The sequence below is a fragment of the Onychostoma macrolepis genome, chromosome 01 (assembly GCF_012432095.1).
Source record: "Onychostoma macrolepis isolate SWU-2019 chromosome 01, ASM1243209v1, whole genome shotgun sequence".
NCBI classification, from domain to species: domain Eukaryota; kingdom Metazoa; phylum Chordata; class Actinopteri; order Cypriniformes; family Cyprinidae; genus Onychostoma; species Onychostoma macrolepis.
In genome coordinates, this window is record NC_081155.1 from 39905358 (window position 1) to 39921356 (window position 15999).

The 15999-nt window shown below is 37.0% G+C and overlaps 1 protein-coding gene across 1 annotated transcript in view; it reads left to right on the top strand.

Annotated features, from left to right (window-relative positions):
• Positions 1 to 15596, top strand: part of si:dkeyp-9d4.3 (caskin-1) — a 56308-nt gene extending 40712 nt beyond the window's left edge. The window contains exons 10-22 of the mRNA XM_058768223.1: positions 91 to 205; positions 4434 to 4673; positions 5926 to 6027; positions 7002 to 7201; positions 7313 to 7394; positions 7812 to 7921; positions 8980 to 9090; positions 9483 to 9584; positions 9883 to 10021; positions 10589 to 11544; positions 11830 to 12463; positions 12781 to 13594; positions 13711 to 15596. Of these exons, the coding sequence (XP_058624206.1) occupies positions 91 to 205; positions 4434 to 4673; positions 5926 to 6027; positions 7002 to 7201; positions 7313 to 7394; positions 7812 to 7921; positions 8980 to 9090; positions 9483 to 9584; positions 9883 to 10021; positions 10589 to 11544; positions 11830 to 12463; positions 12781 to 13594; positions 13711 to 13807 (3702 nt within the window). The 3' untranslated portion in view covers positions 13808 to 15596. The remainder of the gene's footprint in view (positions 1 to 90; positions 206 to 4433; positions 4674 to 5925; positions 6028 to 7001; positions 7202 to 7312; positions 7395 to 7811; positions 7922 to 8979; positions 9091 to 9482; positions 9585 to 9882; positions 10022 to 10588; positions 11545 to 11829; positions 12464 to 12780; positions 13595 to 13710) is intronic.
• The last annotated feature ends 403 nt before the right edge of the window (positions 15597 to 15999 follow it).

Consider the following 15999-nt stretch of genomic DNA (forward strand, 5'->3'; position numbering starts at 1 on the left):
ATGATTTTTTTGTCACGTGGTGCAGTGTATGTATGTCTCAGTGGTTTTCTACTGCAGGCTCGTTCTGGAGCATTTCTGTTTGCTCCTCAGGTCTTGGAGCAGCATTCTGATGGACGATGGAAGGGCTGTATCCACGACAACCGAACAGGAAATGACCGTGTGGGTTACTTTCCGTCCAACATGGTGGAAGTCATCAAAAGGGCAGGTGTGCCATTGCATCACCACATGAGCCTTCTAGGATTTCATGTGACACATATGCACATATTACATTAAGGTCAATCTGAAACTCATCTACCTGGCGCTTGAATGAATGTCTCTCTCTCTGTGTGTGTGTGTGTGTGTGTGTGTGTTTGTTTAAATGATTTTGATTTAGTTGCATGCATTTATGCATACATGAGTATTTGTGTATTCATTTTCATGTGTGTGTGTGTGTTAGAGATGGGCATTTTGTTTATTTTGTCCATTTGATTAAATAAAAGAAGTAAGTAGATAACTTACCAAGGGAGCAGATATCACTATTATACTATTGGAACAAACCTGCTGACATAAATGATACAGCAAATTATGCAGCTTTCTGAAGAGAGAAAGTGATCAGATGTTCCTGACAAATGAAAACATTTCATAGACTTGCGCTGCCATTCAAAAGTTTGGGATCAGTAAGATTTTTGATTTTTTTTTTCTTTGATAATTTGATGAATAAAAAGTTAAAAAGGAAAAAGGATTTCTGAAGGATTATGTGACACTGAAGTCTGGAGTAATGATGCTGAAAATTCAGATTTGCTTCACAGGAATATATTATATTTTAAAGTATATTAAAATAGAAAACTGTTATTTTAAATTGCAATAATATTTCACAAAATTACGGGGTTTTTCTGTATTTTTGATCAAATAGATAGGCTACAGCTTTAATGATCATAGGGAACTTCTTTAAAAAAACATAAAAAATCTTACTGATCCCAAACTTTTGAACAGCAGTGTAGATTGATTGTAAAACCAGAATATCAAAGAGACATAGAGTGGACAGTTTGAGTAACCACCAAGTACCCTCTTGGCAACCACATAGCACTTCATTAATAGTGCAGTACTATGTAATATTGACAGCTAGTGGTTGAAATGGGTACTGGTATGGGATCAGATTCCCGCCTAAAGTATTGCAGTCACGGATAAAAAAATAACAAGCGTGAAAACAAAATTTAAAAACGCAAGTAAAAATATATTGCACAAGATTTAAAAACGAAAGCAACATTTTTCAGAATAGCAAACAATGGTCACGGATAGAAAAATAATAAGCGTAAATAAAAAAATTAATAACGCATTTTTAAAAATAATAAGCATGAATCAAAACTTCAAACACGTTTAAAATCATATTGCACAAAATTGAAATATTAATGCAAAATTATCTGACTTGCGCACAAAATCAGTGACAGACAGACACATATAACGGTGTCCTGTATGGAAAGATGATAGCTGACAGTTAAACATTTTCACCTGTACAAGTGAACGCTGCGCATCTGCAGCTAATGAGGCGCACTGGAGTGACGTCACCGCCCCTCTTCCACTGATTGGCTGAGGAGGAACTGTCAATCAAGAACTAGTGGACCAATGATGAGGCTTAAATCTACCCTGATTTACATGAAACTCTAACCGCAACATTTGGGAAAGCAAGCGCAGAACGTGGAAACAAGAGTGAAGGGAAAACAGCATAAGCGCACAAAAAATAAAAATATGAGCAGAAAATGACTGAGAGCAGAAACAACAGAGAAATATAACCAAGGAAAACATGATTTTGTGCGCAAGTCAGATAATTTTGCATTAATATTTCAATTTTGTGCAATATGATTTTAAACGTGTTTGAAGTTTTGATTCATGCTTATTATTTTTAAAAATGCGTTATTAATTTTTTGATTTACGCTTATTATTTTTCTATCCGTGACCATTGTTTGCTATTCTGAAAAATGTTGCTTTCGTTTTTAAATCTTGTACAATATATTTTTACTTGCGTTTTTAAATTTTGTTTTCACGCTTGTTATTTTTTTATCCGTGACTGCAATACTTTAGGCGGGAATCTGATCCCATAGTACTGCAGTCCAAATTCAAAATACTGGAGAGAGTTGCTGTCATCCTTAGACTTAACACTTACACAGGATGCCAGATTGGGGATACGCAAGAGGAACAAACACAATTGACAATCGAAGGTGACGAGCCGTACACTGTAAGTCGAAGACCTGATTTATCCGTGTTTTAATATTCCTCGGGTCATAGAGCTTTTTAGATGGATACCAAGGCTTTTTAGGTCAGGTAGAATCTGTGATCTCTCACCCAGTTTTTTGCTGGCTTCCATGGCTTCAATATGCTGTGATTTCCAACAACTGGCAACCCAGGGTGTCGAAGTACTATTGGGTAAATTGGCAGTGGTTGGAATCACACAGACCAAAACAAAAACAGACATTCCAACACAGAACACAGATTTCAAAATAGAATAACTGGCTGTAGCATTGTTTTTCAGAGAAACAAGTATGTGAACTTTGCATAATATCTACAAACATATAATTTGTATGCATACTTTTATGCTTTAGTACAGTCAAAAAAAAAAAAAAAACGTAGCAATGCATTAAATAAAACCACAAAGAATACTGTAGCAACCACATAGCAACACATTAAAAATAACCTTAAAAACCATATAGCAATAAATAAATATCTGAAATGTTTTTAAGTTGTAAAAAAATGAAATTTCACAATTATTACATTTTCATAATTGATCATTGCTGTCTGTATTTCAAAATGTGTATTCATGCCCATGGTAGATGTGTGTGAATGTGTGGGTGGTCGTTCATTCGCTCTATATCCAACTGTCCTGCTCTTTATCACCAGTCAAGTGATTCTAATTAGAAGCGTCAGCTTGAAGAGATGAAACAGAGCAGATGAGAGTGGCTCATCTATCTGTCACTGTTCGGTCATCTCTGAGTCCACCTGTACCATCATTTCATGCCCCCATTTATTTTCCTTCAACTCACATCAGTGAATTCTCACTTTTGCACATTCACACACATGCAAACAGGCTTTCACACGTTTATACATGAAAATCAGCGCTGGCTGCTGCTTCTCGAAAGTGAAGAAACAACATCACTTATCAGTGTCAGAATATTTATTCAGATTTACATTCTGGATTTTCTTCTAGTGTCCGTAATTTGTTATGCATACTTCTCAAGCTACCACTTATCCAGTGCCATGGGTTGTGCCTTTGAGGCTGTGATGGGCTGGTCGGGATCCAGTCCATATAAGAGAAGCTGGGCTTCTAGGCAAGACCTAAAAATACAGTAATTAAAAAGTAAGGCTGCACGATTAAGCATAATAAAAAAAAGCAGCTTTATCAAATCAAAGAGGTTGCAATTTAATTAAATAAATATATGCACTGCGGGTGGCACTGCGTTTATGTACACGTGAGCAGCTCATGATCTGGGTTTTTTTAGTTTCTCGAAGTGGCTCAGTTTGCAGTAAATGCTGATCTACAGGGATTCATCCCTGCATACGCTCTGAGTTTGGGTCGCTTACTGTGCATTTGGACAATATTAGCCAACCATATTTCCAAACTTTTAATGTGAAGGATTTATAAACTGACTGAGGTTTACCGCCAACAATTTTTATTGCCAAATTGCTATTTTGTTTTTCTTAAATACTTTTTACAGAGAAATATTAAAATAGTAATATATCTTTCTTTAATATGAATGAATAAGACTACTACTACTAATTATTCTTCTTATTATTATTTATTTTTATAGTCATATTTATATATAATTACACAATTTCTGGCCAAATTGTGCAGTTCCTCTTGTCAGATGAACATTGAAATTTGCACCATTAAAATCTGTGGTACAGGTATGTGCCATAGACTCTCAGTGGGGCTCTATGGGCTGTGTGATTACACATTTCATTGCTGGGTTTTACTTTACACTTTTATTTTATTTTATTTATTTATTTTTAAAAATTCTTCAATATCGAAATATGCCAATATTGAATTGTAATATATATTGATTGATGTACATAGGTGACACTCCAACACACTTCCGATCCCTGTTATCTTCCTTTTTCAAGCATGAATTGTAGACTGCATGCATAGCACATAGATCAGTTATAAATATGTTTTTTTTGGCGGGAATGCATTGCAAGTATACTGTATGTTGTGGAAATAGTATGCATGAGTATAGTTTTTTTTTTGTTTTGTTTTGTTTTGTTTAATTTATTATTCAAAAGTTAAGTGTACATAAGTTCATTTTCACCTTGCATGTTAACTTACAGGGTAAAGTTAAGCTCAACAATAGAGTTAGACATTTTTGCTTGAACATGTTTTGTTTTGTGTTTCCTTTCCTGTTTTTTTTTTTGTTGTTGTTCTTGTTGTTTGTATTTTTTTGGTGTTGCCGTTTTGTTGTACCCAGGTCCCTCAACCCAACAGTATCTTAAGATACAGATCCGTCCGCCAGCAATTGGTTCAGTTGTCATGGTGAACGGTGACTCCTCCCACATTTTTTCTCTGCCCCTCACTCCCCCTCCCCCTCCTACCCAGCCCCTTACCCATCAGCCCCTCTTCACCTCATTTGGCTATAATATGCCTACCTGCAGCACATTTGGGTATGAACCAGCCTCCTCCTGCTCAGAGGAGCCACAAAAAGAGACAGGTATAAACACACATGTAACACAGTCAGAAAAACACACACATTTACCCATCATGAGTGTACCATATCATACACCTGCCATTTTTTCTTTTCTTTTTAAACTTCATGAGCATAGTAAAATGCAGTAAACAGATGTGAATCTGAATGTTTTTGGTAAACTCGGATGCAAAAAAAATGAGAGATATTTGTGTGAATCTGACTAAACCTATCGAGAACATTTCCAGGTCATATTTCACCTTGAGAAAAAAAGTTAAAAATCATATTTTGCATGAAGAAAATGATTTTTTTAACCATGGTGACATTATTTTTATGTCAGTTAAGCAACTTCCTCCCCAATTCTCTTTACCTTATAGTGCAAAAATGATCATAATGTGAAAAGGCATATATTATTCAGCATTCACTACTGTTAAAACATTTAGGGTCGCTAAGATTTAAAAAAAAAAAAAAAATTAATCATTTTATTCAGTGAAGAGAAATTGGTGACAGTAAAACAAAAATTATATTAATTAATAAATACTGTTTGTTTGAACCTTCTATTCATCAAAGAAACCTAAAAAATATCTCAGTTTGCTCAAAAATATTAAGCAGCAGAATGAATAATAAGAAATGTTTCTTGAGAAGGAAATCAAGATATTAGAATTATTTCTAAAGGATCATGTGACACTGAAGACTAGAATAATGATGCTGAAAATTCAGCATTGACATCACAGGAATGAATTACTTTGTAATGTATGTTAAAATATAAATAATTAAAATTGTAATAATAGTTCATAATATTACTGTTTTTACTGTATTTTATATCAATTTAAATCAGATTAATATTTCTTTCAAATAGATTAAAAATATTACCAACCCAGTTTTTTTTTAGTGTATTGTTTGTTGCACTGCCTTTTTATGAATATTAAAACAAACCAAATTGTATTACAGCACTTTTTCTGCAAATTAATGTATTACAGTAATGAGGATCTTTTTGTTTCAGTACTAGACATAAAATTTCACAGCTAACTGGAGTTTTCAAATTCTGTAAGGGGTCTGAATATTTTTTGCATGAAACTGTATTTGCAAACATAACATATATTTTCATCAGCAGGCTCCCAGATTACTGACGGTTATGCTACAGTCCATTTAAACTGCCCTAAATGATCCCTTTGCTATCTGCTCCCTCGGTGTGCATCTGTGGTTGCCAATTAGGAGTTTGCAAAGTAATGTTTGTATTCTTACATCACTGTGTTTGTGTGTGTCTGATATCTTTCAGGCTCAAGGGGATCCGTTTCCAGCCCTCATGGTTCACCAACCCTTAGCGGCCAGCAGAGTGGCGCTAACGAGGAGATTTGGGTACTGAGGAAACCTTTAGCTGGTAAAAACACAGTTTTTTATTGGACAGTTGATTTGACATGCTATATGTTATCTACAACTATTTTTTTTTAATTGTTCATATTATGTTTGCAGCGTTTATTATGATCTCATATTAACCTAGAGACTACATGGAATATTTATGCTTTTAAAAATATACACTACCTTTAAAAAGTTTGAGATCAGTAAGATTTGTTAATGTTTTTGACATTATACTCACCAAGGCTGCATTTATTTGATCAAGTATGACAAACAGTAATATTGTGAAATATTATTACAATTTTATATAGCCATTTTCTATTTTGATATGTTAAAATGTAATTTATACCCAATGTTTTAATGCTACTTAACAGACAAAAACAAAACAAGAATACCAAAATTTTGAATATTAGTGTATAAAAAATAAGTAAACAGGACTATTTAGTTCCAAACCTGTATTTATTTATTTTGAATTTATGACTTTTTTCATACATAAAAAAATACAGCGGTTTACATCGTCAAGATCCTAAAAGTTAAAAAAGCAGATAAAAGTGGGCCATATAGGACAATATTACAAGTGTGAAGCCATACCATACCATAGTATGATGAAAAGACATTTAAGTTGTTTTTCAATTGAAAATATCAACAAATCTCATTTGTGCATTCAATTACAGTGCTTCAAAAGTCGTCGCACCACATACTTGGTTCAAATCTTGTGATACATTGTGACAGCAATATGTATAAATGTCTTGAAATTAATGCACCCCTAAATGACATTTGATTGTTACAACAGGGGATGATCCAAAAACTTTACCATATACATTCATATAAATTCAAATATGGTCATGTTATTTCTCAGCAACCCAAACACACACTGAACTACAGAATGAGCATTTTGAATATCTCATGTTTCTCTTTAAAGTAGTTAAAGCAAACGTATGCACAAACATGTACATACTTTTTTTGTCGTTTTCTTTCATGGTAACTTGTGTCTGCCAGCAGGGGGCAGTGTTGGCAGTATGGGCAGCACAGGCAGTCTAACCAGTGGACGTTCATCTACTAGTGGACAAAGCAGTAATGCCAACGCTCACCTCACCAACTCACCTGTGCCCGTGCCAACCACCCCCACGCACTCACCTGGGGTGAACGCGCATGGCCTCAACGTCCCGGGACTGCATGCTCAGGCCGAGGGCGTAAAGGTGCGGCGCACACAAAGCCCAAAGATGCACACAAGGACAGATGTGTCTTGTCTTTCTCTTTATTTCTCACATTACTGATCATGTGTGTGTGCATTTGTGTGTGTGTTTTAGCTGTTGGCCACGGTGCTGTCCCAGTCAGCCAAAGCAAAAGAACATCTTATGGACCAATCTCAGTCTTTAGATCCTAATTCAGGTACTGCGATATATACCAGTATTTTCAGGAACTTAATTTTTCTCAGACATTTTAGTTACTTTTGTACATGTAATGGTGTTCAGGTGGTTTTTAGGGGATGTGTGAAGTAAAAGAGCAAAACAATCTAACAGAAAACTTTCTATCTATCTATCTATCTATCTATCTATCTATCTATCTATCTATCTATCTATCTATCTATCTATCTATCTATCTATCTATCTATCTATCTATCTATCTATCTATCTATCTATCTATCTATCTATCTAGGTTTTATCCATATGTCTCATTTGTACACATCTTATATGTCCATACTTCTCATAAGCCCATACTACTATTCAGAATCATAATAAGTAAAAATATGAAATGTGATTTTTTTTTAAATTTTGTTTTACATTTTTCCTTTTTTTTTCCCCATAGTGTCTTCTCAGCGCACTCAGAATGCATCTGCTGTCCCGCGTCAGCAAAGGAAGAAACCCTTTGTGGATCCATTGCTGCAGAGGAAAGATGAAGCTTCAGCTGAGAGCAAGGCAAGTGTGTGTGTGTGTGTGTGTGTGTGTGTGGTGGACCAGATTGTTTATGTGAATCATAATGTGTCTGTATTTGTCTCTTGGGTGGTCAGATACTTAGTGAGTGTTTTAATAAGAATGAATATTGTAAAACTTAAGGTTATACACTTTTAAACGTACACTACTCTCCAAACATTTGGGGTTTTATGGTTTTTAAATGTTTTCAAAAGAAGTCTCCTATGCTCACCAAAGCATTGATAAAAAAAAAAAATTAAAAAAAACAATATTGTGAAATATTATTAGAATTGAAAGTAACTGTTTTATATTTCATCATACTTTAAAGTGTAATTTATTCCTGTGATGGCAAAAGCTGAATTTTCAACATCATTACTCCAGTCTTCAGTGTCACATTATCCTTTAGAAATCCTTCTAATATGCTGATTTGGTGCTCAAGAAAGATTTATTGTTATTAATGCTGTAAACAGTTGTGCTGCTTAGTATTTTTGTAGAAAATCTGATGCTTTTTCACGATTCTTTCACTAACAGAAAGTTCTAAAGAGCATTTATTTGAAATAGAAATATCATCTTTACTCTCACTTTCAGTCAGCTGGTCAGCTGAATAAAGGTATTAATTTATTTTTTAAAAATCGTACTGACCCCAGTTATTTGAAAAATTGTGTGAATTATAATAAATATAACATATTATGATAATTTTTTAGTCAAAGCTGTTGCTGTGTTAGTAAATTGGCGCCATCATAGTATTAGATTAAAATACCATAGTACCTTGATATATTATAATGATGAATGATTACTATATTCATATGTTAGGGTTTATATCAAGGTATTTTAAAGAATATATCCCACAGTAAAAACACAGTATTGCCATGATACTTTTTGGTTAGTGAAGTAAGATTGTGAAGCAAGTATGTTATTTGCTGCCACACAGTGGTTATAGTGTGTACTGCCTGACACTTTGATAACATATCTGGACTTGGAATCATGAATCTGTCAAAGGAATGTCTGAATTATTGATGCATTTCTGTCTTTCGCTGCCATGTATGTGTGTGTGTGTGTTTCAGAGCTCAGAGGCTGTTGTTGAATGGCTCACTAGTGCACAGCTGCAGTTCTACACAACAAACTTTCTCACTGCTGGTTATGACCTGCAGACCATAAGCAGAATGACACCAGAGGTAATGCAAACACACAAAGCTCAGATAAACGCTGTCAATCATCATTGCTTGTGCATCCTCTGTGTAAGCATTTAATACATATGATGCAAAGTCTCTTGAATTATTAAAATGATGAATTCTCTATACTGTTCAAGACAGAATAAATGTTGCATTCTGTAACTATATATGCATAGTGGCCCCAAAAAGTATTTTGAGATATCATTATAACATTCAAATAATTTGGAGAGTGACTTAAGTGCCCTTATTATTTTTGAGTCCACTTTACATTAGAATAAAACACATAATACATTTTTGCAAATAGTTATTTAATTGTAATATATATTTACAATTATTCTAACTGTTTATATCAGTTCTGAGATTTTATAAGCTGTGTGTATGTGTGCACCCCACAGGATCTCACTGCTATTGGAGTAACAAAACCAGGGCACAGGAAGAAAATGCTTTCAGAGATCAGCAAAATAAACATCCCAGACTGGATACCTGAAGAGAAACCTGTAAGAAAAAAAAGTGGGGTTCCACAAATCTGGAATTCAAAATATAATTTAAAGGAAATAAAAAGGAAATTCTATAGAAAGCTTTATTATTTTAAGAATATTGAGAGTCTATTTTTAAGTCTCTAATCAAATATGTACATTTATAAAGTTATATTGTAGAGCATGATTATCAGGCCTTACATGAAATGCATGCTCATTTTTTTTTATATAAAGTGGTTTGCTGATTATACAGTATTTATATACACACATGTACAATTTTATGTGATGTGTAATGTGAACTTGCTGTTGCATCTTATAGTCAAATCTGGCTGAGTGGCTGTCGGCAATTGGTCTCAATCAATACTACCAGACATTGGTTCAGAACGGTTATGACAATATGGACTTCATTAGTGATATTACCCTGGAGGACCTAAAAGAGATCGGCATCACTAAACTAGGCATGTATACTACACATACTTATGTTACATTTAGAATTTATGCAGAAAAGACTGGCATGAATGATCACCACAGTATATTGTGTTTTGGATGGAGGCATGTTGGTGCTGGTGTGCCCAACCAGTCTTCTTATCTAGCTTAACCAGCTAGACTTCCTTGATCAAGCAGCCTCACCAACTACATTTTGCTAATAAATGTCATGAGGAATAGGAGGACATTTGAATACTCCAAAGCATAGATGTTGAATAAGTTGGATATCAGATGAATATCCTATGTGTTGTTTAGCCATAAAGTCTATGTTCCTTCGTTCTCTAGTTCTATGTTCTCTACGTTCTTCTGTGGTGGTACGAGAACTTTCAAGAAGATGCTGCCACACCTCTTTTGTCAGCACATGACTTAAACCACAATCAGGCCTGATTGCCAAAACCTTAGTATGACTCAGGGTACCAGGTGCCATTGATGCTGTTCTAATAATTCATGCTGGTCTTTTCAGCAGGGAAAAGCTTACAGGCTGAACCTAACAGACAAAAATAATAACTTTCCACCTCTGCCTTTTCTTTCCCACCAAGGACACCAAAAGAAGTTGATGTTAGCTGTCAAACGACTGAGTGAATCTCCAGAAGCAGACATTGCCACCAAGGAGAGCCAGTTAGAAGAAAGCACAGATTCAAAACAATCATTAGAAACCAGCACAGAACCAGATGAGAACTCTGTCCCCTCTGTTCGAATGCGTAAAAGAACAGATGGACGATCGGAGGGGCGTAGCTCTCCCCGGCACAGCACCCAAGGGCGGGGCATACAAAGAGCTAATGCCCCTCCTCCTCTGAAGAAACCCAGCTCAATTGAGAGTCCCACCCCAACACCTCCACACACCCCTACTAAAGGCAGAACTTCAACTTCTGCTTCAAATTCTCCTTCACACATTCCTTCCTCCCCGCTAAAAACACAGAGCAGGGCTAGAGGGCCTTGCGACTCTCCCCGTTCACATTCTCACGCTCGTACTGTCCCCTTACTTTGCCTACCGCCTGAAGGAGAAACCGAAGCAGGCAATAGCCAAACTCTGCCCCAGCCAAGACGCGGACAATCCATTGTTACTGATGCTGAGCATGACTTACCCATGCCAGACTCCTCTGTGAAATACGCCACACTAGGTGGACATAGGGTTACACCCAGCAGCTCTTCGAGAGCCTCTAATGAAACTCTTGACATCAACAGTGTTAATCGCAGTCAGTCGTTCGCTACAGCTCGGCCGCGCAGACGGACTCGTCCTCCAACTCCACCAAAACGTTCATGCTCTTCCATTTCCACTGGCAACCTGGCTGACGAGGCTGCAGCAGATGATGCAAGGTCTATTGAAAATATGGCTAACAATTTGCTACTCAATGTGACATACAGGGAGCGCAGACGTAGTGACTGTGGCATTGCCTCTGAAAAAACTTCATCTGGGGGCAGCGTGAGAGACATTGCTGCCATGCTTGAAATGTCCAAACTCGGAAGCAGTGGTAAAGGAAGTGGTTATCTGCAGGTAATTAAACAGTTTTAGGCATTGCTTTAAGCTACCGTAGCTAATGCCCAATGGTCCAGTGCTTGTTTTAACAGGAAAAAAAAAATATTGATATTATAATGCAGTTAAAAACAATTCACAAATTAAAATGTTCTGTGTAGAAATACATGAGCTTTCATATTTTTTTCTGATGCATATACCATGTAACTGGATAGACAAAGTAACTAGAAACTATGCAATGCATTTACATTTTGAATAGTGAGTACTGGTGCCCAGCACGGTTTTGATGTTTTATCTGTTCCCCAGGCAAGCCATAACCTCCTGCGGCAGAACCGTGAAGTTCTGAATTCTGACGCAGATAGTCGCCGCCGCACAATCAGCGAATTTTATGACTCTCATAAGCAGCCTGATGATGATGTACGAGAAGAAGAGATGAACCGAGTCATGCAAGACTCCGCACATCATAGACCAGCACCTCGTGAAACCCAACCAGTTAAACAGGCCCCTGAACCACGTCCTCGTTCCATGATCACTCATCTGGAAGCAGGAGTTTCTTCTCTGCCACAAGAGGAGTGGTCACGGATGGATGCCACAGCAACTTTAAGAAGACCACGACCACCACATCATTCAGATTGTGAACATTTTAACCTGACAGAAACAAGTACTATAAAGCGAAGACCCAAAGCATTGGCTCCACCACAGAGTAATGGCACTGATGGAGATGGGCCAGAGAACTTTCGGAGAAGGCCTGTATCAGAAGCTTGTGTTGGAGATGGTAGTAGGGAGGAAGAACTGCATCATGATGTCTTTGGCTCTCTTCCCAGACAAATACTAAAACCCCCAGTTTCACCTAAACCAGCAATGGCCCTTCGAAAACCAGATCCCCCAACTCCTACAAGAAGGGTTCCCTTACCTGGACCAGAAGGTCAACATAGCCCAGGTAACAATGCAATCTGATAGATCATTAATTTTCTCATTTTTTATCACTCTTTGTCCTGCAAACTGGTCTGTCTGTAGCAAACTAACAAGTATAAATCAGTCTAGCAAGCAAAAATAGAAATTCATCCATGCATGAAGTTCATGGCTATTTTTTCACAGTTGCTCAAGGAAACCAGATCTCTGCTTAGCTTGTATCTCGAATTTAAATAGCCAGATAACAATAGATGCCTTCCTGATTTATGGTTAATGTAGTAAAAACTTTTATGAAATGATTTGGACAAGTTTGATATTATGTTTTTTTTGTTTGTTTCTATATAGTGGAGGTTAAGAAAGTCCCGCCTCCAGTATCTCCCAAGCCAAGTCCACCTCCTACACTGCCCAAACCAGTAAAAATCAAACCAATCCATACAATTGGAACTCCTGGCTCTCCTCAGGCAGATGTTCTCAGCCCATCCAGTGCCTCCTTCAGCCAAGCTCCATCTGAGCAACTGGAGCATCCACCACAAACCTTGAGTCCAGTCACCCCAAAACCAATGGATGGGAGCATGCTTTCCACACGTGCAGCAACATCTCCAGCTCAGAGCCCACAGACTCCTCAGACACCCCAAACCCCACAAACACCTTCTACTCCAGGTTCAGGATCAGCTCCAGTGAAGCCCCCGAGGTCTTCCATGGCTGGTCTCTCAGTGGACATCCCAAGCCCTCTGGAAGTGGAACTGCCTGGAGTGGATGTGCAAAAGAAGCTAAGGGAAGTAGAGAAACAAAGAGAGGAAGATGACGGTAGGAGGCAAGAAAGAGTAGAGGAAGTTGGAATTGCTAGAATGGAAAGGACAGGTCTGATCCAGGTGGATCAAATGTTTCAAGGTGAACAAGGCCTGATTTCAGATACAGGGGAGGGAGGACCCGTGGTAATGAGAAGGAGGAAGGTAGGTGTAGCCAGACAGACACAAGTAGAGGGTGAACCACAAGATGGAGAAAGAAAGACAGAGGTGGAAAGCCAAGGCTTACTGAAGATTGCTGAAACGGGGGGCTCTGTTTTGGGGGATATGGTACAACTCAGACTGGAGGAGACCAGTGCATCCCTGGCTGCTGCTCTGGAAGTAGTGGAGGAGAAGATTAAGAAGGATGACAGGTACAAACACTAAAACAAATAATTTTCTTCAAATCATCTTTCTTCTGATGACAGTGTTGCTTGTTGAAATATCTTCCATTCTGTCTACTCTAGTTTCTCTTTTTTTTCCTCTTCAGCTCCATTGTGGACAACAAGAGCACAGTCAACATTCTCGATGACATTGGCAGCATGTTTGATGATCTTGCGGATCAGTTGGAGGCCATGTTAGATTAAAAAACAAAAGGTATACCAGATTCCATAGGGAGTGTGACACATTTGAGCTTCTTGAAGTTTCTCCGTGAGGGCCACCGGGATGCCATCTCAGCAGGATTGGAAACTCAATAGGGCAAATGAATCTCTTCCATTCCAACATGCTTAAAAGTCAAACTTCAACTGAGCATCTCTAAGAAAAAGCCTAATTGTTGACTAATGCTTTCTCAAACCCCTTTCATTCTCCACCAGCCTTTCCTCTAGTGGCCAGAGTAGGTACTGCAAGTATGTATCCTGACCTGCTGTCATGCTGCTTCCAGAGATAAGCACAATATTAAGAGAGACTATGTGACAAGCTTTCTAGATATTATTTAAGCAGAGAAATGCTAATATGTATGAGTGTGTGTATATGTGTGTACTACATGTTGGGTGAGAGTTGACTATCAATTAATATTTCTCTTGATGGCAGTGCTAAGACCAGTAAAGGCAAGTTGTTTTCTCTTTTATGATGTTAGGAAGCTGTATTGTTCTTTTCCACATCTCTGCTGAGAGCTTGTCCACATGTAAAGGGGAACTTTGAATTTTACCTTGTGGTCTTCAGCTGGAAAATTTACTAAACGCTTGGTTTGGACTAAATATATGAAGAGCACAACCCCATTTATGACCCTGAAGATATTCAGACTTTTTTGGACTATTTTGTCCAAGATTTCTTTGCTCCCTTGAAGTATAATGAAGAAAAGCTTTGGACTTGAAAAGGTATATTGTAATCTTTATGTATGTTATTATTATTGTTGTTGCTGTTGTTGTTGTTGTTGTCAGTGTGTGTGAATGTTTGACTGTGTAGTGTAGTTCTTGCATTGACAAATCCCACCCTGCCCAAGTTATAATACATAGATATAGACAGAATTCAGAATAAGATGCTGGAAAGAGTAGTGTATATATGACATATAGGTTATAGTTATCATTGATAGTCTAGAGTATGGAATGCATCAATATGGAATGCTACAGACACCTGCTCATTCCTAATGTGCTCTAATAAGTGTTTGTGTGTGTGTGTTTGTTTGTGTGTTTGGAGGGGAGGTCAGTTTGAGAGTGAGATAATTAGGAAGTGTATGTTTATAGTTTTGGGAAAGAGACTGTATGTTTGTCTTCTCTTACAAAAAATGTGCCATGTTTTTGGACATGGTACCATGGTATTTTTTGAAATAGCATGGATGACCATGTTAATTCTACAGTACATGTATATGGTAATCATACAGTACTGTTGTATTACCATCTGATACCATAGTACCACCACAGTACTTTTTTGTAAGGGCTGAGTGTGTTAATCTCTTGGACAGTGCAATTATTCCTGTTTTGTCATGCAAACAAAAAAAGGCTTGCTGACAGGAGAAGTTGCATATTCTATACAAGTGGCTAAAATTAGATAATATAAGACTATGTCATCACAAGATGTATAAGACTACAGAGCAATATTTTTTATCCATGCACCATGTTATTCATTTTAGCTTTATAAGTGATACTTTAAAACCAGCCATCTGGGATACAACAGAACTGAACATTTTCCGACAATCATGACAATGTTGTCCTTGATTATGACCCTGCAAAGTCAATGGAATAGATGTTGGAGTATGAAATCTTTTACAGTGTAAAACTGTGTAATAATCAGTTGTTATTTTGTGTAAACCTTCAGATGGCAAATGTGTTTGTCTGACCCTGGTGAAAAAAATAAAAAATATCATCAAAGACCTCTTCCATGTAAAAAGCATTGCGAATATGTGGAATTAATATAAATAAATTGTTATGAATATAACCACAGTGGCATCTGAGAGTTTGGTCATGCATTTTTTTTTTTTAAATGACCATTTATATTTTGGTTTGAATCAAATTAAGGAATGTTATAAAAAGTTTGTTTGAGGTAGTTTGTAATATGCATAAGCAATTCATTAATAATTAGTTAAAGAATATTTACAGTTTTCTTCCACAAATAATATCCAAATGTATCTATCTATTTATGTATAACAAAAGCACATTAAGTTAACCTTTAGATGTTTTAGTCTCCTTAAACGTTGCAGATTAAATTCGTTGCAGTGTGCCATTTCTGCACAACTGTGGGACCCTCAGGGAGGAATGTTGTAGGCCCCCCAAAATCTCTGGGCCACCTGTACTCAGTCTCATTCTCCTGGCTGTTGTACATTTGAATGACACCCAAAAAG